Source organism: Muntiacus reevesi, chromosome 1 (genome assembly GCF_963930625.1).
Source record: "Muntiacus reevesi chromosome 1, mMunRee1.1, whole genome shotgun sequence".
NCBI classification, from domain to species: Eukaryota; Metazoa; Chordata; class Mammalia; order Artiodactyla; family Cervidae; genus Muntiacus; species Muntiacus reevesi.
Window position 1 is genome coordinate 283,796,647 of NC_089249.1, and position 26,889 is coordinate 283,823,535.

Consider the following 26,889-nt stretch of genomic DNA (forward strand, 5'->3'; position numbering starts at 1 on the left):
CTGGAATCTCACTGCGGTCGTTTTCTGTGGGCTCAGCGCATCTCATCGGAAAGTGCACCATCTCCCTGTTCCCGCGTCCGTGCTGCTGCTGTGACCAGCCTCGTCTTGGGTTTCTTCCCTGCGCTTCGCACCCCGCTTTGTGGGGACACATTGAGAATAGGTAGAAGTCCTCATCAAGCATCAGTGTTTTAGTTTTAGGGTCTGTTGATGACTTTCTAACTCCACCATTCCTTCTGTAACTATTAGTTTTGTTGTTGTTTAGTCACTACGTCTGACTGTTTTGTGACCCATGGACTGTAGCCCACCAGGCTCCTCCGTCCATGGGATTTCCCAGGCAAGACTACTGGAGTGGGCTGCCACGTCCTTCTCCAGGGGATCTTCCTGACCCAGGGATCAAACCCACATCTCTTGCATTAGCAGGCGATTCTTTACTGCTGAGCCAAGGAAGACCTAATTATTTGTTACCATTTTACTAAAAGGAAGAGCTTTCTTTTTTGTTTCTTACTTGTGAGCTTGTGGGTTTTATTTTATTCAGTGAGTTCTAGTCCAGTACTACTATTCTTTATCTTGCTGCCCCAGTTGTCCCACATTTGGCTAATGGAAGCTCCTTCAAGCTATCTCCTGATTTATTTTTATGTAATGTGTTTCCATGACCTCTTTGGCTATTTCTTTACTTTATGCCCCAAAGAATCTGTTCTAGGGTTATCTTGTACTTTCCCAGTCCCAGCTCTGAAATAAGCTGTTTCTTTGAGGTTGTTTTTTATAGAGCATAGCATTTAGAGGTCAAAATCGAGGAACAAAGTTCTGCTAATTGATACTGAAGTATTACTGCATCTAGGCCTTCCTAGTGCTGTGAGCTAGGAGATGTGTGTGTGTACAAACACGCACATATATGTATAGTTTGTTTAAATATATATATATGTTTGTGTGTTTATTTGTATATTTATTCATAAGTTAGTATTATTATCTCCTGTTTCAACTCAGTATCATAGGGTCCATTCTACTCTCAGATTTACAGGAACTATTTTGTAGTTCCTTCTCTCAAAATATAAAACCTGGCTACTTTAATCTAATTAATTTGCTCAGTCTTGGAATTCATGAAAATTTCAGAATTGCTAAGCCTCTGCCACCACAAAAACCCCAAAATTACTAAATAGGTTCAAGATTTCTGTATAATTTTTTTGGAGGTAAATCACATGTGTGAAATGGGCAAACTTCGTGTGGCAGCTTCTTTGAGTTTAGACGTACTCTTGGTTCTCTGACAGCGCGGCTTTTCCTTCTCGGTCGCCTCTGCTGGCTTCACCTGCAGTATCTGCAGCTTCCTCTCTGCTTTCTCTTCTGTTGCTCTGTGTGAACGCCTTGTGTGGTCATCTCTACAGCTATAAAGCTATAGTCAGAATCAAGATTAACTCGTGTGTAATCCTAGGGCCTTTCCAGGCCTTCGGTAAATGGAAAATGCTAAGTAGGTGTTTGAATGAAAAAAATGCGCAGTTAAATTACTTATATCTGTGTATAGGTAGCATATAGAAGCCTTCTTTGAGAATCCTGAATAAATAAAATGTTTGCATGCTGCCCAGTGAATAATCTTATTTCATTAATTCTAACCTGTGCATTTATTATGTTGATTTTTTTGTAGGTTATCCTCTGTGAAATTGAGGTATATTTTTAGTCCTTTACCAGAATTGGTGTGTCTTAAGAATGTCTTAAGATTTATAATGACATAACAGCAGAGTTACTTTGGCCAGTTCTGCTGCTGTATTACATGATGGTTTGGCGCTGTTGTAGAGTGTGAAAGATAGCCTAAATTCCCTTAGCACTGGGATCGGAGAGGACAAGTGGCAGTGCCTGCGGTTGGTTCTGTGTGTGGTGTGAGAGCAGGCCGCGGGGTTCTGCAGCCCCGCAGGAGGCAGGACTGGCGGCCCCTGGAGCGCGCGCCTCGGTCCTCTGTGTTTCTCTGGCTCCGCGGACTGCAGCAGCTTTCTAGCCTCTGCAGACGGCAGAGCGCCCGCGCTAGCTCCGGCCGGCTCCCTTCCAGCGTGGGTCCCCGCCTGGGAGGACCGCCCGGGCAGAGCCCTCCTCTCAGGTGGTCTTGCAGGGAGCCTCACGGGGGTGGTCTGGGCTGAGCTTTATCTTGGAATCCAAGAGACCAGGGAGCTCGGGTGGGTCTGAATGTGTTGTGACTTCTTTTTCATTTATCAATTTAAAAAAATGACACTTATTTTCTTTATCGACAGGAGTGAAACCTCGGTCTGGTTGGGCTATCGATCCATTTGGACATTCACCAACGATGGCTTATCTTCTAAAACGCGCTGGATTTTCTCACATGCTTATTCAGAGAGTTCATTATGCAGTTAAAAAACATTTTGCATTGCATAAAACACTGGAGTTTTTTTGGAGACAAAATTGGGGTATGTAGGGTTAGATGAAAGTGGAAGACCTTACTTGACCTAGATATTATTTCACAGGGGTCATGACCTCTTCCTGTTACAGGTTTTATTCAACTTGTCAGTCCTGAGAATCAGAGTGCTTAAAGATATACATAATTATTTTTTCAATGTAATTGTGTCAGGAGTCTTTTAAGTATTGGTAAAAATATTTATCTGTAGAACGTGGTAGATGGCTTCATTTGATTCTGTTTTAAAATGTACCCATTTTACCACAAAGTTGATTGCATTAGAACTGATGTTTATTTAGTCGCTAAGTCATGTCGGACTTTTTTGCGACCCCGTGGACTGTAGCCTTTTGGACTCCTCTGTCCGTAGAATTTTCCAGGCAAGAGTCCTGGAGTGCATAGCCATTTCCTTCCCCAGGGGATCTTCCTGACCCGGGGATCGAACCCGTGGCTCTGCTGCGTCTCCTCCGTGGCAGGCTGATCCTTTACCGCTGAGTCGCTGGGGAATCCTCTTTAGAACCGCTATCCAGGCATGCATTCTCCCAGAGTTTCTCCCCTCTGCCCCTCCTGTCTGTGTGTCTGGCTAGAACTGCCCTTGAAAACCTGCATCTTGCCCTCCTGGAACAGCTGTCCTCTGTCCTGCGTCACTTGATTTCCCCAGGGGACCCACGGATGTGCTTCTCCAGCTCTGTCCTGGAGGAGGGGTGACGGGATTCGGACCTCCTGAGGGGCCTCTGCCTTTCCCAACCCCAGGCAATTCAGAACACCTTGTCTGCTTACATATTTTTATTTATTGAGTCCTTATGACATGCATTGTGTTACATGCTTTATATTCACTCTGTCATTGAACCTTTGTAATCATCGTTAAGTTGGATTCTATTATTATAGGACCTTTTAAATGGTGAAAAAGTGGAGGCCATTTGCCAAAAATGAGAGGCCATTTGCCAAAAATCATACAGGTAATAGGTATAAAGCCTAGATCTAAACCCAGTTCTGGGCTCTTCCAAAGCCTAGGCCCCCTAACTATAGCATCTGCTGCCAACTGTATCAAGTTGTCAGTAAAATTTCATCTGAAAAAAGGGTTTCATTATGAAAACTGTTCAGCCATTACTGCATGACATCATACTTGCTTCTCTGTGTGGTCTCGACCCTCATTAAGTGCTCCAGTAGCATCGTTTGTAAATTTAGACAGTATCTTTCTTGTTTGCACTGTTATGGTTTCAAAAGGAGACACATTAACTGCCTGACTTATTATCCTGGAAAACAGGAACTTGTGGGGGATTGCATCCTATATAATTTTACCAGATGCTTAGTAGCATATTAATTTTTTTAGAAAAAGGATTATTTATTTGAGGAAGCCCTACTTAAACTATTGCTTACATTCAAATTGCTTATAAATATCAGTTGGCATAAAATTAATACTTTTATGTACTTAATACTATGCTAAGAAGAAATATAGAAAACATCCTTGCCTGTAAAATCATAGTCTAATTTGATAAAAGACTAACAGCACCAAATGCAGCAGATAAACTGAAATGTGTAAATGGGCTGCTTGTTGCTTGAAATGATGTTTTGGAATTAAGGTGAGCTTCTTCATTTGTTCTGGTTGTTAATGAAGCAGTTTTCAAATTTTTAAAATGTATATGGTGCTTGTTTGTTTTTTCTTGTTGTCTGTCTGTCTTATAAAAGCAGTACATTGCTGAGACTGGAGAGCTGTATGTAGAGAGGAAGAGGTATTTACAGGTCAGAATTTAAAAAAAAAATAGCCACTTTCAACTCTTATTAAAGCCTTCCAATCTTACTTTGTGGGAGGCTTCTGACCTCTCAAGGGCAGTGATGTCAACACATACAGGCGTTGAGGTTTCAGTTAAAAACAATTCTGTGTTGGGAACCAGTACTCGTTTTCTGTATCTTTTTTGTTTGCTTTGATTCTTCTCCTTGCTTTTGAAAATTACTTTTACTTTTCCTCTGCCTCCAAGAACAGTCAAACTGGCCCTTCATTGGTAAGGGGCCCTCTACAAGCTCTCCTGAGCGCGCTTATTTCTCATCACTGCAAGAGAGTGTTTCCCCAGTGTTTTCACAATCCCCTCCCTCTCCGCCTCTTATTCTCCCAGTTCCCTGTTTTACTGCCTTCTTGTCTCCTTCACACCCGGGCTCTGCAGCCACTGGTCCCTCTCAGAGTCCCTGTTCCCCGAGGTGGATGCAGATGTGGCAGGCGCCGGCAGCCAGGGGTGGCTGTAACTTTGGATGAGCTGGTTGTAACTTCTGCTCATTTATATCCTTCCAGGTCAGTGGATGCTGCTTTAGGATGGGGCGTTACTGTTCAGTTAAGTTTAGACAGAAGATGTAGGTAGAGACTGCCTGCCTTCTGGCCTGTCGTCCTTCTGGCCTGTGGGCGTTGAATGCTGCTGGGTGGGGCGTGTGCACTAGTAGAGGGGTGGTTGCTTTAGGATGGAGCTTGCACTGTGTATGTGTGAAGCACTGGCGTTTTGAAAGTTTGGGGATGAAATCTGTAAATTTACACAGGTCTGTTGCTCTTTGTTGTAGATCTGGGATCAGTCACAGATATTTTTTGCCATATGATGCCCTTCTACAGTTACGACATCCCCCACACTTGTGGACCTGATCCTAAAATATGCTGCCAGTTTGATTTCAAACGGCTTCCTGGAGGCAGATATGGTTGTCCCTGGGGAGTCCCCCCAGAAACAATATATCCTGGAAATCTCCAGAACAGGTATGAAAATATGCATTTTATAAGTCAGCGTCTTGAACAAGTAAGCATTAGTGGCTTGTTGCTGAAGAGTTGCATAAATGGGCTTTGGTAGCCAGTATTATCCTTACTCAAGGCATTCATTCAAATGAGATTTAAAGCAGCTGAAAAATGCCAGAGCCTTGCCTGTTTGTCTTCTGTGATATAACTTAATGGAAAGTGAACGATAGTAGATCAGTGTACGGTGGGTAACCTATTATACACTGTTATTATGATCTTCTTTGCTTTTATTATAAAAGCTTCCTACTGTGTTTGTTTGATTTCATATACTTTTGTTGATAATAAAACTTATGGTCTCTATGGTATAAATTGGTAAGAAAAGCAACCCAATTGCAAAAACACATTTATTGAAATGGATCACATAAAGAGTGTAATTATCTGTTCCCTTGATAACAATTTCAGTAATAGTGAATGCTGCCCAGCTCTGATGAATACATGTCTTTGCATTTTTCTGACGTTTTTGACTTACTGGAAACTTTAATTAGGAATATTTATTCTTAAAAATTGTTAATTAAAAATCAGGAAATGAGTTACTTGTTTTTTCTTAGAAGAAAACTGTCCTAAAGATGGAAGCACCTCATTAAACCGAGCTACCTATACTTCTAATTCTGGTGCTTTTAAAAGTTTAATTTTTTCACTGTAAAATTAATGGTATGTAATACACTAAAATAAAACACTGTGTTATAATATAAGCCACTCAACTCTGCTAGAAAAATAATAGAGCCTTTTAAATAAAGTAAGATTGTTGCTCTGTGCTCAGTAAAATCTATTTTTAAAAAAGTGTGTGTGAGGATGAAGATATGATTTGGGTCTCCTTGCACTGAGTGAGTCCTGTGGCCATGAAGGAAATATTCCAGTGTGAACCTCTCACTGTGGCAGACATAAAAGTATCTTAGCACGGCAGTCTTAACGCCGTAAGAGGATCATCCAGCACAGTATGTAGCAGAGGGGTGCTGGTGGGCTGTCAGGGTGGGGATCCCTGCCTGCCCTCTCGGGAGAACAGCTGTTTGCCGCCAAGTGGGGTTTGCACGCCTCCTCACTCCGGTGGTCAGGGGCTCCAGGAGACTTCTTGCAGGCCAGCTCGGGGAATTCCCGCGCACCCGTACATGGGGCGAGGCCCCGCTTTTTCTGTTTCGGGTGCTGCTGAGGGTGCCTGGGAGCCATTCTGTGCAATCCTGTTGATGGTCGTGGACCGCTTCAAAGATGCCAGCACCTGTCCCCCACCCCACTCAAAACACACCTGTGTTCAGTCAGTCCCAGTGATTCTGAAAGGGCTTCAAAAAGGCACAAGGGACATAGAGCTGAATGAATCTAAATAATGCTTACACAGATTGTTTGTTTGATTGTTTAGCTTATAAGTCTTGAAGTCTTAGCTCTGCTGGTTATTTCCCATGCAGATGTCACCTTACTTGTGATGTTCAGAGATCAAACATGGGCATTCCAGCTTAATGGCACTGGATTTTTTAATACGTTAAAGAAAACTATTTTTAACCATAATGTACAGGTGGTACATTCAGTATGTTTAGTTTATCAGGTTTCTCTACTTTGAAGATAGAGAAACCCATTCTTTATCCAGTTTGGTTTAGCTCTAATACCATATAATTTGGGCTTCCCTGGTGTCTCAGATGGTGGTGAATCTGCCTGCAGTGCAGGAGACTGGAGTTCAGTCCCGGGTCTGGAAGGTCCCCTGGAGGAGGGCCTGGCTCACCACTCCAGTGCTCTCGCCTGGAGAATCGCATGGACAGAGGAGCCTGGCGGGCTCTAGTCCACGGGGTCAGAAAGAGCTCGACGCGGCTGAGCAGCTGGTAGCGCACCCCCTGTGGGTTTTGCGTGTGGTAATGATTTGGTGTCTGTGCCAGCCAGGCTGCCCTTGCTTGCCCGGCAGAAAGTGCAGAGCGAGTCGCAGCGGCGCGTCCGCCTGTGGCGCTGGCCTGCGCGCCTGCCGCCAGTCGCCGTGTGCAGCGAGGGCCCCCGGCGGGCTGGCGCCGCGGCCCCTGCCTTCCCCGCGCCCACCTTTCCGGGCGAGAGCGTGCGAGGCGGGAGGGCCGCGCTGCGGGGGGCGCTCCGCGGGAGCCTGCCTGCCCCCTCCCCCGGCTCACGGACTCGGGAGCGGGCGACCCTGGTCGCAGCCTCGGGGCGCGCCTCTCTGCTGCCTGCCTGGGGGGCCTGCTCGATGCCCGTTTATGCTTCATCTTGCATCTGTGATTTATGTCGTATTTTTCCTCTTATTTCTTTAGGTCTTATACATCTTCCTGTGTGATTAATCTCATTGTATGTGTGCCTTTTAGTTATAAGTAATAATTTAAAATTGGTTTTTGGAAAATATGGACTGTTAGTAAATTACTAGTAAAAATTAAGTTCTATACGGAATGGTCACCTCAGGAAACTAAGTATTATACGTTATGTAAGAATATTATGGTTGTCTTGTACTCACCAACTTATTAAACTTTTGCTAATTTAATATTTGAAGAACAGTTTCAGAGACCATCAATATAAAAAGAGCATATGAGATTCTAAATTTAGTTCAGTGTTTTTTCATGGTTTGTGTAAAATGCCTCTTTCCGTCGTTGATGTTCTTTGAGATTTCTTCATAAATTTTTATATCATGAATTAGAATCTACTTCTGGATAATCCTTGAAGTGAAAATTGGAATACTGAGTAAAAAAGCATATTTGTCATCTATCACTGTTTTTTAAGCTCTGGCACTAGAAATATGGAGAACTCCTCATCTGCTTGTTTAATTTCACTTTCAGAAGCTCTTCCTCTTACTTTGTGTTCCCAGACTTTCTCAAACGGGGCCCCAATTCAGCGTCTCCCAGAAGGTTTTCTGCGGAGTATGAGTAAATGAAATATAGAAGCTTATCAGCACGTTGTGTTCAGCCGTCCTTTTGAGTCGTGGGTTAGGGCCCAGAGAGAGAGAAGCTGTATCTGCTGCTCAGTATGAAGGACACTGTAACAGATACTCGGATTATTGATGGAAGATGTTCACTGAGTTGGTTTTCTTCCTTTAGAAAAGGAAATATGGTTCTATAATTGGTTTCATTCAAAATAACTATGTTTAATTAGGCAATTTTCTTTATTTTTTTAATTAGGCAATTTTAGATTAAGTTAAAGAAAGGGATATTAAGTCAAAGCAAGCTTCAGAGTTCATGTAGATGAGAAATTCTATCTTCTTGGAGTAAATTATGTTATGACGCAGGCGATCTGGAGGTTAGTCTCTGTGACTGACCTTTAGGAGGGCAGTGATGCCGTCAGTCCTTGTATGGCAAAGCTGTCATGTGACTTTATTTCTCTAAGGATATTCCATTGAAAAGCTAGGGGGTTTTTCCCTCTGAAAAGAATTTATGAATATTTTAAAGGGATAATAAAAATGAGTATAGTAGTTTAAAAAAATCTGCCTCGTAAGTCATGCTAAACTAGGATACAGGCAGAGCATATGACGCTTTATTTTGCTATGGCACGCTTTGTGATGGGCGGCCCCGCTGTTGCTAGCACTCCTTTTCCTGTTGCAGGGCCGAGATGCTTCTGGACCAGTATCGAAAGAAGTCGAAGCTTTTCCGTACCAGAGTTGTTCTGGCCCCGCTGGGAGATGATTTCCGCTACACTGAACGCACCGAATGGGATCATCAGTTCAAGAATTACCAGCTGCTTTTTGATTATATGAATTCTCATTCTCAGTATAATGTTAAGGTAATGAGAACATACTTTATCATGATGCTGTATTTGAAGGTGAACCTTCTTTATTAAAGGAGGCTGAGACACAACAGCCTTTGTTTCTTTGTCCCGCATCCTACTATTTCTTAGCATATGTAGTTCTTCTGTAAAAGTGTAATTCCTGAAGGGGAAAATTATCTTACATTACAGTTCCATTTCTAAAGTTATCCCTTCCTTACCACTCGTTGAGGATTAAAGAGGCGTTACTTTATGTGGCTGAAAACTCGTACCTACTAAGTTGTGATGTTCATTTTCCAGTGATGTCCTGTTTTCCTACTATCGCTGAAAGTTTGCTGTTTCTCTCAATTGCTTCCTATGATTTAGTAGTGTGACTGGCAGATGCAGACGCACATGTCAAGAATTTTGCAAACAAATGTCTTGTATCCAGAGACTACACTTGCATTTTTCTTAGATGAGAAGTCTTCTAAAATTAATCATTCGTCTGTCATTCTTGCTCTTTTTCTCCCCCTCTGGAAAATTTAAAATGCACCCTAAAATTTTGAGAATAGCATAAATTCCTCTCCCAACCCCCCACTGCTTACCAATACCCATGACTCAGCTACAGCCTTCAAGGTCATGCATCAGTTCAAGGTCATGCATCAGTTCAAGGTCATGCATCAGTTCAAGGTCAGCCTTGTTTCCGCTGTGTGCCACTGTCATCTCACTCCTCTGGAATTTTGGAGCAAATCTCAGAGGGCGTGTGTGTTTTTGTCTATAACCATTTCATTATGTATCTGAATGGTAAGGACATTGTGGAAAAATAACGATCATAATACCATTATCACATCTAAAAGATTAACGGTAATATCATATATCCAGGCACATTCCAATTTTACTCATCTCATAAGTGTTTTAACAGACGGGTTGCATGAGTGAGGACTTGAGTAAGAGTCATGTACTGGACCCCATATGAGAAAGCTAATTATCCAACAAGTGTATTATATTCACAGACAGAACTTTTAGACTGTGAAAATACAATAGAGAGGAAGTGGTATTAACTGTGGAAAATAAATTCAAGCTTATTAAGGAAAATTACATAATACTGAATAGATGAATAAGCTTAAATAAAATATCATGGTGATTCAAGATACTTAAAACTGAATTTCAACCATGATATAAACTTTAAGTATTGAATCTGTATTTAAATCATCTCTGTACTTTCCTCCAAGAGAAAGTGCATATAGGGACAGTTGATTAGAGGAGTGTGTGTATATATCTCTAAATACACCTTCTTGGGGAATAGTTTTGAGGTCTGCAGAAGGATCAACTGCATGACTCTGAAGAATTTAATCCTGTCTTTAGTATTTCACCTGTTTCCTCCTTTGCCCACTAGAAGAATCTTTAAAGTAATTTGAAAAGTTAATGTATCATGTACATAGGAGTGCACAGACCATTAAGTATACAGAGAATATTTTCAAGTTTTAAAACACCCACGTAGTATTGAAAAGGAGATATATATATGTGTGTGTATAACTGAGTCACTGTGTTGTATAGCAGAGATTGGCATGACATTGTAAATCAAATATACTTCATTTGAAAGAAAAAAACAAAGCCACCATGTAACCACTATCCAATATGTAGGACGTCTCTAGACTTCCAAGTCGTTACCAATTTCTATAAGAGTAACCATCACTTTGATTTCTATTTTTTAATTTAAATTCATTTATTTTCTAATTGGAGGATAGTTGCTTTACAGTTTTACGTTGGTCTCTGCCGTCTCTCAGCATGGGCCGGCCGTGGGTGTGTGTCTGTCCCCTTCTTATTGAGCCCCCTCCTCCCTCCCACCCCGTCCCACTCTTCTCGGTTGTCTTCGTGATTTGTGTTACCTGTTTTTGAATTTTATGAGAAGGGAATCTTAAGTGTGTGTTATTTTTGTCTCACTTTTTTTTTTGCTGCACATTATGTTTTTGAAATTCATCTACTATTATGTGTTACATGTAACATGTGTCATGTAATATTGATAAACATACCACCGTTTATCCATTCTGTTGTTGATGGACACTTGGGTTGCTTTCAGCTTTGGTTTATTACAGGTGACACTGCATGGACCTTTTTGTGCAGTGTATGTGTGAGTTTATAGGGGTGTAAAGTGGAATGGAGGTTTGGGGTTATTGGGTATGCACAGGTTCAACTTCAGTAGATATTGTCAAATAAAATTCCAGAGTAGATCCACTGGATATTGCATCCTATGACAGTTTCAATTGCTGCACTTCCTTACTCAGACTGTGTATTATCAGAACTTTTTTGTTCCTTTTATGATGGATGTGATGGTTTTATTTTGTATTTCCAGTAGTTAATGAGGTTGAGTCTCTTTTCATAAGTTTATTGCCAATTGGGTATCCTCTTTTGAGCAGTGCTAAGTCTTTTGATGATTATTTTATTAAATTGGGTCGTCTGTCTTTTTCCTAACCATTTATATTTCTCGTCTATATTTTGGATTGAGTCTTCTTTCAGATAAAAGTTATGCAGATGTTATCTCCCACTGTGTAGCCTGTGTTTCCTCTCTCTCAGTGCTATCTTTTCATGAACAGAAATTCTTAATTTTAATTGAATCTTACGGTTAGTGCTTGTTGTGTTTGCTTAAGAAGCTTTTGCTTACCCATGGCCATGAGGATCTCTTTCTTAGGAAGCTGTGCTCTGCCTTCAGCATTTAGGTCTGTAGTGTGTCTGGGATCAGTCAGTCCAGTCGCTCAGTCACGTTGGACTCTTTGAGACCCCATGGACTACAGCATGCCAGGCCTCCCTGTCCATCACCAGCTCCTGGAGCTCATTCAGACTCCTGTCCATCGAGTCGGTGATGCCATCCAACCATCTCATCCTCTGTCGTCCCCTTCTCCTCTCACCTTCAATCTTTCCCAGCATCAGGGTCTTTTCCAATGAGTCAGCTGTTCACATCAGGTGGCCAAAGTATTGGAGTTTCAGCTTCAGCATCAGTTCTTCCAATGAATATTCAGGACTGACTTCCTTTAGGATGGACTGGTTGGATCTCCTTGCAGTCCAAAGGACTCTCAAGAGTCTTCTCCAACACCACAGTTCAAAAGCATCAATACTTCGGCACTCAGCTTTCTTTATAGTCCAACTCTCACATCCATACATGACTACTGGAAAAACCATAGCCTTGACTAGACCGACCTTTGTTGGCAAAGTAAAGTCTCTGCTTTTTAATAATGTTTGGAATAGATTGTTGTATATTGTCTGAGGGGAGGGATCAAGATACTTTTTGCCCATGTGAATATCAAGCCCCATTTATTGAAAAGACCATAGTTTTCCCATTTTTATGCAGTGTCGTCTTTATTATTAATCATGAGTGGAGATGAATTTATGTGTGGGTCTATGTCTAGATTTTCTTTTCTTTTTCTTTTTTTTTTTTTAATTTTATTTTGTTAGTTGGAGGCCAATTACTTCACAGCATTGCAGTGGGTTTTGTCATACATTGACACGAATCAGCCATGGAGTTACACGTATTCCCCATCCCAATCCCCCCTCCCACCTCCCTCTCCACCCGACTCCTCTGGGTCCTCCCAGTGCACCAGGCCCGAGCACTCGTCTCATGCATCCCACCTGGGCTGGTGATCTGTTTCACCATAGATAATATAATGCTGTTCTCTCGAAACATCCCACCCTCACCTTCTCCCACAGAGTTCAAAAGTCTGTTCTGTACTTCTGTGTCTCTTTTTCTGTTTTGCATATAGGGTTATCATTACCATCTTTCTAAATTCCATATATATGTGTTAGTATGCTGTAATGTTCTTTATCTTTCTGGCTTACTTCACTCTGTATAATGGGCTCCAGTTTCGTCCATCTCATTAGAACTGATTCAAATGAATTCTTTTTATGTGTCTAGATTTTCTATTCGCTTTTGTCTATTTGACTAGTTGCATACTTTCAGCTTTACGATAGATCTTACTGTCTGTTAGTGAGTCTTCTAGTTTTGTTCTTCTCAATATTGCATTGGTTATTCTTCGGCACTCTGCCTTCTTTATGGTCCAACTCTCACATCCATACATTGACTGTTGGAAAAACCCTACTTTTGAGTATATGGACCTTGGTTAGCAGAGTGTTATCTCTGCTTTTTGATATGCTGTCTAGGTTTGTAATAGTTTTTCTTCCAAGGAGCAAGCGTCTTTTAATTTCATGGCTGCAGTCACTGCCTGCCATGACTTTGGAGCCCATGAAAATAAAGTCTTTTACTGTTTCCATTTTTTCCTCTTCTGTTTGCCTTGAAGATGGGACTGGATGCCGTGACCTTCATTTTTTGAATGTTGAGTTTTAAGGCAGCTTTTTCACTCTCTTTCACCTTCGTCAAGAGGCTCTTTAGTGCTCTTCACTTTCTGCTGTAAGGGTGGTATCATCGGCATATCTGAGGTTATTGATTTCCTTTATTTCAAGAATTTTTGTCCTTCAGATCCTGGCTGCTTTGAGGGCCCTCAGATATCTTCAAACATTTTTTTCTATGTATTAAAACTTGTTTGTCTAGTTGTATCTGTTCTCTGTGAGATGCTTAAAGTTGCTTAATCAAACTGAAAGTGTAACCTTATTTTCTTCTACTGAAAGGACAAACAAAAATAAGCAATTAGACTTAGGTGACTGAAAAACTGACATTGGACTAGCTCAGTCAGCCAGTTTGCCATTGATCATGACTTGTTTAACAATCTGTGTAACCTTTCCTTTTATGTTGTCCTGGTAGAGGAGTTTAATGTTATGTTTAAAATTAAGGTTATATTTAAGATTATTTGTTGCCTTTTAGTGTAAAACATTTAAATATTTTTGTTTGGTTATTTTTTTGGTATCCCAAATACTTTATTTGAGCTACCAAGAGACTATAGAAAAATTTACTTGAAATAAATTTTTTTGAAACTACTTTAGCATTCATAGAGGATTTTATTTCAGTCCTTTAAGTTTGTGAGAAAGCTCATCAGGTCACTTACATCAACTTTGCTCTGGGATGTTGCCAGGAAGAAAATATTTTCATTCTGGGTAGTACCAAAAATTAACGGAAATATTTTAAGAAGGGTGTACTCTGTTTTTGATATTAGCTTTCTAGCATGTCACAGATCCCTAAAATTTGAAACTGAAAGTGATTTTTGTTATCTAATAGTAATCCCTTATTATATAGATGACGAAGTGACAGTGAAAGTCGCTGTTGTGTCTGACTCTTTGTGACCCCACGGACTGTACAATCCACAGAACTCTCCAGGCCAGAATGCTGGAGTGGGTAACCTTCCCCTCCTCCAGGGGGTCTTCCCAACCCGGGGACTGAACCCAGGCCTCCCGCAGTGCAGGCGGGTTCTTCACCAGCTGAGCCACCAGGGAAGCCCTGTATGGATGAGGAAAGGGAGACTCAAATACCTAGGTCAATGGATATTTTGCCACTGTCGTTGTTATACTTCCCTGGTCTCATCTGTAGCTGTTGGGTGGGAAGCTAATGCTGTGTCCTTGTATTTGTGACTCTCATTTCCTCATTTCTTCTATGTTCACACATACTCTGCTTCCTATTAAGTGTATTCTGCTTCCTAGTAATGAGATTGGGGAGTAATACTTAAATATTAACTAAAGTATATTGAGAGATTGATTTGCTATTAACTCTGTAAAGGGCTTTACTTTTTAATATGTGTCTAATGTTATTGAAGTATGATTGATATATATCACTTTATGTTTAAGGTGTATATTAATAGCATAATTTTTGACTTACCTATATTGTGGGATGGTTACCACAATAAGTTTAGTTGGCAGCCATCATCTTGTATAGATACAATAAAAAAAGAAGAAAAAATTTTTCCCTTGTGATGAGAACTGTTAGGATCTGCTCTCTTCACAGTTTTCATACATGTCACTCAGCAGTGTTAACTGTGGACATCATGTTGTGTATGTTACAGTCCTGGAACTTCCTTCTCTTGTAACTGGAAGTTTGTAGCTTTCGGCCACCTTTGGCCAGTTTCCTTCCCTGCCCCCACCTCTGCTCTCTTTTTCTGAGCTGTTTATTTTTGTTATATTTCACTTGTAAGTGAGGTCATAGAGTATTTATCCTTCTCTTTATCTACTTGGCTTAATATCCTCTGGTAAAGTGCTTTATTTTAACAATTATTTAATTCTCTGAGCATTTTCTGGTAAGCACGTAGTTATATTTGAGGAGACAGGCACAAATAGATTAACTTGCCCAAGAAAAGCTGCATTTGGTGAAGCCTAGATTAGAGTAGATAATGTAATTTAAAACTGCTTTTCTTAATGGTACTGATGAACATATTTGCAGGGCAGGAATAGAAAGACACGGAGAGTGGACTTGTGGGCCCAGTGGGGGAGGGAGAGGGCGGGCAGCCTGAGCGGGGCGCTGGCAGGCGTCCGTGGCCGCGGGCAGGGCGGACAGCTGACGGGCAGCCGCGCTCTGGCGAGCTGGGCGCGGGCCGCGGGCGTGTGTGCCTCCCGCTGGTTCACCTCACTCTGCAGCAGAAACCGGCACGAAACGGAAGACGGGTATCCTCCAAGTAAAGATCAGCGTAAAAAGTTAACTTTTAAAAAGCTGCTTTTTTATACTAACACATATATACGGAATTTAGATAGATGGTAGCGATAACCCTATATGCAAAACAGAAAAAGAGACACAGAAGTACAGAACAGGCTTTTGAACTCTGGGGGAGAAGGTGAGGGTGGGATGTTTTGAAAGAACAGCATGTATATTATCTATGGTGAAACAGACCACCAGCCCAGGTGGGATGCATGAGTCAAGTGCTCGGGCCTGGTGCACTGGGAGGACCCTGAGGAATCGGGAGGAGAGGGAGGCGGGAGGGGGGATCGGGATGGGGAATACGTGTAACTATATGGCTGATTCATGTCAATGTATGACAAAACCCACTGAAATGTTGTGAAGTGATTGGCCTCCAACTAATAAAATAATATTTTTAAAAAAAAATGGTTTTTTTTAATGTAAGCATAAGGACTTGGAATAATCATCCTTTTTGCTGTTACAAAATTTGTTATATCACAGATTATGAAAACTTACATTTGCCTTACTAATATGATTGTTGTGTTCCAGTTGATATTTTGCCTTTGCAGTGGTGGAGTAACAGCCAAAACTTATACCTTTATTTGCCAGTCATGTTTCTAAGGGTTTTACTTAGAATCCTATTAGCTGTACCACGGAGGCGTGCGGAGACATTATATAATAGGCTCAGAACTACATGTTAGATAAGTGGTGGAGAGAGCGTTCAAAGCCACGTCATCAGGGCCCAGCTCTGTGCTGCTCTTAGTAACTGCTGCAGGGCCACTAACTCTTTTTGATTACTTTAATTATTTTTCTGCCACATTGAATCAAAATGACTCTCAACATCTGTGTGTGTATGTGTGTATATATGTCTTGGGTTGGCCAGAAAGGTCATTTGGGTTTCATTACATTTTATGGAAAAACTCAAATTAACTCATTGGCCACATACATATGTGTGTATATAAGACCAGAAACAAAAAAAATAGCATCTTTTTAAAAAGAACACATTCCCTGTTTAATTGTCTATTTACTTCTAGCAACACTACCTTTCAATTTATGTTTATGAGGTCTTGTATAATATTTCTTTTTTCCTTTGATTTATAGACTAGTTTGAGATCATAAAAATGGATTTATGTACCGGTAATTTGAGTCATTAGTCAGAAAAACCTTTTCATTTGAGCAGCCAACCTTGCAATTCTCATCGGCTTTTCTGTTTTGCTTCTGTTGTTCACTGTTACCTACTGGTAGAGAAAGTCCTTTTTTTTTTTTTAAATGACCTGCTGTTCTTAAAGGCTCTCTTTTCTCCTTTTTAAGAATACAGACTGGGGAGAGTGGAGGCCAGAGGAGAATATGTACATATGATATGTGGAAATACTTAATAGCTAACAAAGCTGCTCTTCTGGACTGCTGGAACATGTACTTAAAATACACGCCTTTTATTTTTGCTGTTTCCCCTTCTTGCCATTCACCTCTGGATTAGGCCGTAGCCCGATCCTTGCACACTTGGAGATTCTAGAAATATATAAGGAGTTTTCAGATCCACACATTTGTAGCTCTGATTAACTCTTCTAACTGCTTACATGTGCAAGTTTTCTCTTAGTTTTTTGGGACTTGATGCAAGTAAAAGACAATCACCGAGTGCTTTTCCCCCTGCACTTAAGTAAATCTGAGCTATATATTTATTCTAATTTGGAAGCTTGCCTTAAATATTTATCAGGAACTTTTCCTTTCAGCCCTAAAAGTAATTTTAAGGTACAGATGAATGTGTGAATAAGTGAAATGTAAACTTTTTTTTTTCCCCCACTAGGTACAGTTTGGGACTTTATCAGATTATTTTGATGCACTGGAAAAAGACGCTTCAGCCAAGAGTAGGAATAGCCAATCAACATTCCCTGTTCTAAGTGGGGATTTTTTCACTTATGCTGACCGAGATGATCATTACTGGAGTGGCTATTTTACATCCAGACCCTTTTACAAACGAATGGATAGGATATTGGAATCCCATTTAAGGTACATTTACCTTTAGAGAGCTTCGTTTATTTTTTCACTTCTTTTATGTTATCATAACTTGTCTGTAGAGTTTTGCGTAATATACAGCATTTATGTTGTATGTGTAAGGATGTGTTTGATGTAATTGTGAAATTTTAATGCAGTCGGATCTATATCTTCAGAAATAATCAGATATTTACAAGGGTATTGCTCTTGAAGGAAAAGCATTTTGTGTAATTAGGTTTTCTGGGAGTTGCACTCTGTTTTATATTTTTCTGACTGACTCCCCGTCCTGTCTGCACACTGCAGTAGCCTCCGGCAGCCTCACCGTGCCTGCGGGCCGGGAGCCTGGTCAGCTGGGTCACGGAGGCGGGGAAGGGGCAGAAGGAGCAGGCAGGCTCTCAGCCGCCGGCGGCGGGCCTCAAACCTGTCCTCCGAGACAGCGAGTTCCTATCTGGGAGGACTGGGGACTCCATCGCCGCTCTTGTTTTAAAACGCATTTCTGCAGATATGGTTTTCTGCTTAAAGAAGAAAATTTAAGAGATGGGACCTGATGGAGGCAGAATGATTGGTTGAAAAAATAAACTGATAGGGAGAAGACAGAAAAAGTCAGTAAGAAAGACATAGAAGCTCTCTGTAAGCCTGCGTTACCCAGCTCTTCGCAGCCTCTGTCCAGGAGCCCTCCCTGTAGCGAGAAGTGCGCAGCCTCTGCACTGCTGATGCAGCCCTGCAGCCGCTGCCGCGGCAGCTCGACCACTGGAAACGGGAGCAGCGCGACTCGGCGCTGAGTTCTCCATTTTATTTAACTGTAGTGCACACAGCCACACGGCTAGTGGCTATCATAGTGGAGAGCACCGCTCTAAACACCTGAGTCTCGTTGATTTTAGATGCTCAGAAGCCATCCCAAGAGAATCCTGTGGCTTTTTCTATATGTGTAGCTCAGGAGAGTAACTTTCATGATGAATTTATTGTCCCTTCAGTTCAAAATATGAAATCATGATGATTAATTTTCATGATGAATCTTGGTATTAAAAATAATAAGTTATATGAAACCTACCTTCTTCTTGTACTATTTATTAAGTATATATTGGACAGTATTTTTCTAAAAATCATTCATTTCTTTAAGCATTGTACTTTGGTATAGTGGTATGTGTGTTTATTATTTTTACTGTTTCTGTGATACTGTGTCCAAAAAATAACAGTAACTTATTAAAAAAAAAAAACCCTAACCTTTGAATCTTTGAGGGGATAGTCATTAATGTGCCAGATGAATGTATATTATTATATTTATAACAAAAAAGTTTTATATATTATAAAGATTTCTGCATCCTTAACCAATAGAATGTTAGTTATCTGTTATGTTATTCTAAACTATGATAAGAGCAGAGCAAGTACTAAATAACGTAGAAATTCTTTTGGGCCACTGCATACTTTTTAAGTATCAAGTATTTTTTGGTGGCAAAAAGTTATGAGTATTGGTTCAGTCTTATTTTATTGAACTTATTTAAGGTACTACTTGAATATATTCCTACTGGTAATGTATTTTGAAAATTCTCCTGCTTTAAAATAAAACAATAAACCATACAGTAATTTGAATTTCAAAACGTAATTAATTTATTTGAAACTAAGTCTTTTGTGTGATAAAAATTATATTTAATCCTCAACTCATTTGTAAAAATAGGTGCATAAAATAGAAAAGTACAAAAAAAATTCTTAAAATCCACTTTTTTAATATTTTGGAATATTTGGAACATTTGTATGTATATGTACATTTGCTCTGGATATGTATGCCTACGTACATATAGTTTCCTTAATTCCAATATAGTGATTCTCATGCCATCAAGAAGGCTTATAATTTTAAAAAGTGGATATTAAATTTTTATCTGTTTTTAAAAAGTAGAGATTATTTAGTATCTTCAGAAATTCAAAGGACTTATTTTTTAAAAAGAGCGGTTTGAATCTTCTTTTTTCCTGAGATCGTAATACATTTCTGTGCTCCCTTGAGTTTTCTCTCCCTCATCCTAACGTTTGTCATAAGGACCCTTATATTTTTTACTCCATCAAGCTGTGTCTCTTTTTAAAGAACTATTCAGAAACGTATCCTGAACCATATCCTTGGGTGAAAAAATTTAAAGGTGAAAGTTATAAACCCCCATATTCTTGCTCAAAACTATTCTTAAGCTAAAGTATTTTTATTTTTTAAAATAAGTGAGGAAGGCCAGTGTGTGACTGATCACCTTTTAGGTTATGTTGCTAAATTCTCTGTAGCTGGCGTGTGTTGTCATTCAGCTCTTAGACTGACTTCTGTCCCTGAGCTGTCAGACCGCCATCCCCTTCCTCTCCTTTATAAGCTGTTAGTCTAGCACTCAGGCCCACACGTTTCCTCACCGCCGCCTCCACTGTACGTGTGAGGATAAATGGCCTTCTGAGGGAGTTCATGGTATGTCTACACTGCGGAGATGAAAGGGCAGAAACACTCACCTAGTTCTTATTGCTTTCACATGTTACATGGAAATGGGCCTATCTTGCTGCCAACAGATGCTCACTGCTTTGCCTTGTATCACTGAGACATGGTGTTCTTTGATACTTAAGGATTTAGATGTATTAGGTGCATACCTTGGTGGTTTTATAGAAATGTCTGTTTTCAATATTTGTCTTATAAATTGATCATACTGAAATCATGGATTTCTTTTTTTAAAAAAAGTTTGAAAATGTATCATTGATACCTCTTTTGTAGTAAATTAAAATGTTTGTTTTGAAATAAAAATTAATGACTGTTTTATGCAATTAGGGCTGCTGAAATTCTTTACTATTTCGCCCTGAAACAAGCTAAGCAGTACAAGATAAATAAATTTCTTTCATCATCCCATTATGTGATGCTGACAGAAGCAAGACGAAATTTGGGACTATTTCAACATCATGATGCTATCACAGGAACTGCAAAAGATTGGGTGGTTGTGGATTATGGTACCAGGTAATGTAATTATTGCAAAGTGAACTTAAAATCTTTTACAATTTGGGGTCATAAGCTTTATCTTTTGATGAAGTTTTTTTTAATTGCAATACTGAATTTTTATTGAAGGAGAGCACATTAAATCAAACCAATTTCAAAGATACATATGTCATGCCAAGAAAACATTTTCAGTTATGCTGACAACCCAAAAGTCTTATCTTTGATGAAGTTTTTAATAACCACATCTCTTATAAGTATTGCTATAGAAAAACCATCAATTTTCAAAACCATCAAGTTTTTAAGGAATCACTTGACAAAAAGTACTGGCCGTCCCAATTTTATATGGTAGTGCCTTTCTGTAAATGGAGTAGTAAAAACATTGTTATAAAACTGATCCCACTTTTCCCCAAGTAGAGTGTGGTAATTGAGGCTACCTTCTTGCCCAAGGATTTGGTATCAAAATAAATCATAGTTATAATCCAGGGCCATGCAGAGCTCCATTTCATTATATAGCTATTTAATTCCATTCTACCATATCCATTTGTTCTTGCATACCTCATTTTTTAAGAGGGGCACTGACAAAAAAAAAACTATGTTTAGAAGAATATCCAGCAAGTAGAAGAACCGAGAAACCTTGTCATATATAATGATATAAAGAATTGGGGTGAGAAGGGATGGTCTGGGTATTGATATCAAAGCTATCTTCAGCTCTTAGATGATCTGTTAGATGAATGAGGGAGTAGAATTCCATCATTTTCATATTGCAGATCAGAAACAATGATTACTGGCTTTGGCTCAGAATAGCAGGGCACTTTGTAAACTGTGCTTCCCAATAAGCTTACCTTTTGTAATAGTGAGATTTCCATCATCATACCAGAGTTGAGGCTATCATTCATTAGGATCGGTGCAGGGGAGATTCTGACATTGGAGGAGGAGTTTTGCCTATTGTTTCACTGTAGTTTAGATTAGTATTTCTTCCAGATTACTCTTTGATGATAATATAAAAATCTTTAAAAATCTGATTTTCTTAGATACAAAAAGTGAATCTCTTTTTATAGATACTCTCATTGGTAGAAACTGTACATAACACATAAAGTTATTCTTAGAAAACTGATCTACAGCTGATACAACTAATTGTAATAGTGTTAACTAAATTTGTAGTTATAATATTTTGACTGCCTTTCAGGAAACTTGGTAACAAATATTCTGGAGGTTCCATTGCTTGCCTTAAGTCTTAAAAAAAATATATTCAGGGAAGTACCTTAGATATCTTCTCAGTTTTCTTGTGGCAGATATATCTGGCATTGGTCTGAGTTTGAGCTGAGCTTAAAGTGGAAGATACTTACTGGATGATAGTGATGTTATTGCTCCCACAGAAAGTGTCTTTGAAAGTAAGGTCAGATACTCCATTTTTCTTTTCACCTGTTCTATTTTCTTGGTTTCTCGAGAGTTTAAAAGCGAGGCTGCCGGGAGTCAGGCCGGAGCAGAGCTCCTAGGAGCACACAGAGAGCCCTCCTCCCCCACTGGCTGCTCCCTCCCTGGCTGCCGCACTGAAGGGGCCAGGGGCCAGGTCACGGGGCTTTTGTACAGAATATTTTCTGTCTCATGACCTCTCCAGAAGGCCTGCCATTAGTTCCTCCATGTATCTGGTGTTGCTTTTAACTTATAAAAGCATCCCCATGGAAAACTGCATCTTAGAGAAAAAAGACACAGTAATTCTCATTGTACTTGACATTCGTAAATCTGCTTTGTCAGCCCTTCATGCTTCATTGAAAAGCCATAAACAATTATCAGGCCATTAGCACACACATTTTTAAATAGGAAGTTTCAAAACACAAGTTAGAGAATGATCACTAAAGGAACAGCTAGTACAGGGTGACTTCCGGTTCTTGGATTGTTGACTCCTGCTTATGCAGATGCTGGCAGAGATGTCCCTGAGAACAAGTGTGTGCGTTAGGAGCTGACTACGGTTGCTGGTGATGTCCCTGGAACCTGAATGAGCCCTGCCTCTGCGTTTCCAGGCTGTGCTCCGGTGTGACCGCTCCGCAGCGCCGTCAGAACTCCGGGCCCCGTCAGCCCTCTCTTCTGCCTTCTCAGGGCCGCTCTTCACAGCGCATATACATCACGCCATATTTGGAGGTTAATTCTAATTATGGCATAAAAATCATGGCATCAAAAATGAATTAGACTAGGCAGTGTTTTGCTGGATGTTTAGCTTAACAGTGAATCCTGGGACTGTGTGAAGAAGGGATGGTAAGAGGTCAGTTACAGAGAGATTAAGACTTCTGCCAGTGGCTAAACTGTAATAAAGGTAGGTAGGAGAAAAGAATGAACAGTGGGTGAGCCTGAAGCCCCTAACGTGTAGTCTAAACTATTGAATGACAAGCATGAGAACGCCTCTTTAAACAGCAGCAGTGGTGAGAGACTGAAGACTGATTGCTCAGTGATGTTTGCTAAACTTGTTTCTTAGTGCGATTAGGAAATTAGAGGACATTTTAATACCACGTTGATGAAATGTTGAAATGTATAAAATTCTGTTTTTCCCAATTTTTCCCAAACTTATTTACTGGGTTTAGCTTTATCTTGTTTTTAGCAAAACAGCTTTATACATCTTGAGAAAGTATTTGGGAAATGCACTATCTTTAACTCATAAGAAGACTACATATGTGCCTTCAGGACACAAACATTGATTTATGGCATTCATTCAGTTTAATCAGGACTCTCTAAAACACTAATAGGAGTAAGATTTTAGCAGGTGCAGAACATGACTTTTATTCTGTAGGTTCAGATAACCTCATAAAGATAACCATGTAGATAATAAAAATAAACTTGGATCGAAGGAGTTGTTTTCATAACTGCATTGTGTTCATTCATGGTCTCTTAGTCTTATGAAAACACTGTTATTTATAAAATATTTGAATAGAATGAGAAATTTAGCTGGATGATTGAACTCCATAAGATTTTAATACTGTAGTTACAGATTTACTATGTAAATGCACTTAATTAATAACTTACTGATTATGATCACTTACATCTTTGAAGTTATCTAATTCTTTTACAATTATTTTGTTGTTGAATATAAACAAAAATATTTTAACACATAGATCCAAAATTGCTTTCTGTGTTGGCGAAAATAATATAATCCCTCTATAAACATCTGAGGGTTGATTGAAAGCAGTACTATGAAAGTTTCTCTACCAATTTCTCCATTATGAGTTTACTTAGGGATACCTGCTCCCTAAATCTTTAAAGAAATAAGATGGGACTTTGAAAAAAAAAAAAAGGCAAGTTATTTTTCCTATGTATAGTGCTTCACCAGTAGCTGGTAATGTTCCAAGATTATATTTTAGATTTGAACTTGAATCAGTCGATTCATAGGCATCTCTTTTGTTCCTCAGACAGAAATGCACAGTTTGAATACAGTTAAGACTTTCAGTGACAAAGAAGTAGAACAAGGACAAAGACAATTTTGTTATCTGGATCTGAGAAACTGTTCTAATTCTTTTGAACACGAACATGAAACTAAATTCAACAAAATATTAGAATTCTTTAGGAATTTAAATTCTTTGAAGTGTGTATACTGATTGAATTTTCTTGTGAATGAGAGTTAATCTCATGTCTTCTTTTGTTGTTATTTCAATGCTTGTTAAAGATTTTTCTAAAGTGAAACATCAACTCATTGCTATTGGTAGAATGCTTTAGAGCTGTTGGGGTCATCGTGCTGGCTATTGTTATTATTTAGTATGATATTCATGGAGAATATAAGTAGTGTGGATAAGTTTATATGTTTCAGCTGTGTCCAGAAAGTTTGCTATTTAATGAATCCTTACCAGTGATACCTTCTGACTAACTTTTTTTCCCTAAGTACTTCATTCAGAGTAGAGATTCATCATAGGCTCATGATAGGTTTTAGTTTGAATACAGGGTGAAGATGATGGTGGTTTGGCCATAAATAAAACAACTGAAAATACTGTATACAGATTAGTTGACGTATAGTGTGTTAACTCCTGCTGCATAGCAGTGACTCAGTTACATACACGTTTTTTAATTCCCCATCCGTTGTGGCGCATCACGGAACAGTGTGCATATCTCCCTGTGCTACAGTAGGACCTTATTGTTTCATCTATTCTGTGCATAGGAGTTTGCGTCTGCTCACCCCAGACTCCCAATCCCCTCCTCCCCTCTCCCTGGCGACAAGTCTGATCTCTGTGAAAGTGCTGTATACTAATGTTTGAATCACTTCTCAGATGAGTAAAATTTTTGGTTCACAGACTCTTTCATTCACTGATGAATTTAAAGAAGATAATTGGGCATTCTGCACTGCTGCTTATTTTGAAGGACAAACGCTTATATGACTCTTACTCTTCGGATACCTTCCTAGAAATGGTTAGTTAATATCTTCTATTTTCATGATAAAAATGAGTGATTCTTTTCTTCTTGGATTGGGAATAATCCAAGAAAAAGAGACATTGAAATATGATGACTTCTTTGTATATTATTTGAAATAATTTGTATCACTTTATATAAATTACCTGTGTTTTTCTTTCCTGTGTCTCTTTGATTTATGGTGTGTATTTTCCCATGAAATCTAAGCATGAAAAATGAAATAATGAACTTATTTCAAGGTATGCGAAACATTCAGATTTTTAGAACACTTAAGATGGTATTGTAAGGTAACTAGGCTTTATACTCATTATTTTCCTTAGCTTTAATGAACAACTCTTTGATATGTGAACTGCCGTAAATCCTGAACCTGTTCTTGCTACATTTCTATTTGAATGATCCTAAGTTTTCCTCTGGTTTCAGGATGAGTCAAGGAGTGCTCTGGGCAGTGTTGAGATGTCAGAGCAGAGCCGTGATGAGGGCTTACGAGAGTAGCTGCTAGTCTCACCTCTGCCCGTCTGCAGGGGGTGAGGAAGTTGCTCTATATCTGTGAGCCCTTGGTCACTCATCTGTGAAACAGAATGATGCGTGCCTTAGCTTCTTAGGGTCAGATGAGTTAGTAAAACAGGCCGTGCCCTGAGAGGAAGAGCATGGTGTCTACAGCAAGGAAGAACGGTTCAAAATGTGTTTATTGAAATCCTCTTTACACTTCTACTTAGCAACTCAGATATTTTTAAATTGTTTTTTATTTATCAAACTTAAGTTTCTAAAGATATGAAGCATGTGACACAAAGTAACATAGTAAAACTTTCTGCAGAATTGTTTCTAGAACTCTGATTTATTTGGTTACTAATTAGAACTACACATTATGGACTCTCTAGTCCCTGAAACATATGCCATGCCTAAAATCTAAATACACAATACATACTCATAGACACAAGATTTGCTTACTTTGAACTTGGATGGACTTTATGTAACTGGAAAGAGGTTTGTTTTTTCTTTTCTACTGTGCCCTTTTCATGTTTTCTTCAAGATACTATTACACAGCTAATTTTTAAACTTGTTTTAAAAGTAAAATAAAAATTTCTGTTCATTTTTCTAGGATTTGAAACAAAGAACGCAAAGTTCTCTGCCACAAAAAAATGTAATAAGTCTGAGTGCAGAGCCAAGGTAAATAGCATTATTTCTCATAAACTTTGACCACTTCTGTGACTTGACTTTTTGGATTTTCGTGGTTTTGCTCTGGATCCAGCACATATTTTAAGGCAGTATTTCATTTAATCAGCTTATTAATTTAAAACGCCTGCTTGAAGAACAGATTTTTCCCCCACGGCTGTGCCACGCGTGAGTGTGCGCTTCAGTCATGACCAACTCTTGGCGCCCCCATAAACTGTAGCCCCCCAGGCTCCTCTGTCCGTGAGATTCCCCTGGAAAGAATCCTGGAGTGGGCAGCCAGGCCCTCCTCCAGGGGTCTTCCGCACCCAGGATGGAAACTGTGTATGCTGCATTGCAGGTGGGATTTTTGCCCCAGAGCCAGCGCGGAAGCCCAGAGCAGTGTCGTGGTCTGTGCTCACAGCTGACGCCGTGCTTGGGACACTGACGGCCAGTAACTGTGTAGGGAGAGTTCTGAACAGATACTTAATGCGGGGTGGGAAACATGTAGCTTTATTATAAAAGCTACCTTACATTTGTAATATTGATTATTTTTTAGAGTATAATCTTTCTTAACTTTCTGTTTACTTACCTTATTAATCTCTGATCATGTATTTTTAAATGGAAGAAGAAATGTAATTACTATTAGATGATAAGTGTTCCTACTATAAATTGTTTACTAGATAACTATCACTGTGCATGTAAAACTGCCTCATTTTTACACTGTAGATTTATGCTTAAATGGGAAAGGTGCTCAGTCAACCTAAATATGGGGCATTTAATTTATAGCTGCCTCTGATTTTCAAAAAACATTTTATGTTTTTATTGACAATTATTTAACCAAGTTATCTATTTTTAATTGACCCCAAGCATCAATTAGTCATTACCTAAATACACAATATCAGTTCAGTTCAGTCTCTCAGTCGTGTCTGACTCTTTGCGACCCCGTGAACCTCAGCACACCAGGCCTCCCTGTCCATCACCAACTCCGGAGTTTACTCAAACTCACGTCCATTGAGTCTGTGATGCCATCCAACCATCTCATCCTCTATCGTCCC

At 39.6% G+C, this 26,889-nt stretch overlaps 1 protein-coding gene across 1 annotated transcript in view; it reads left to right on the forward strand.

The window, feature by feature from the left end:
• MAN2A1 (mannosidase alpha class 2A member 1) overlaps positions 1-26,889 on the forward strand; it is a 191,308-nt gene that overhangs the window by 81,937 nt on the left and 82,482 nt on the right. Inside the window, exons 6-12 of the mRNA XM_065923691.1 lie at positions 2,235-2,408; positions 4,940-5,126; positions 8,675-8,852; positions 17,162-17,364; positions 20,135-20,317; positions 24,568-24,682; positions 25,782-25,849. Coding sequence (XP_065779763.1) covers positions 2,235-2,408; positions 4,940-5,126; positions 8,675-8,852; positions 17,162-17,364; positions 20,135-20,317; positions 24,568-24,682; positions 25,782-25,849 — 1,108 coding nt within the window. The remainder of the gene's footprint in view (positions 1-2,234; positions 2,409-4,939; positions 5,127-8,674; positions 8,853-17,161; positions 17,365-20,134; positions 20,318-24,567; positions 24,683-25,781; positions 25,850-26,889) is intronic.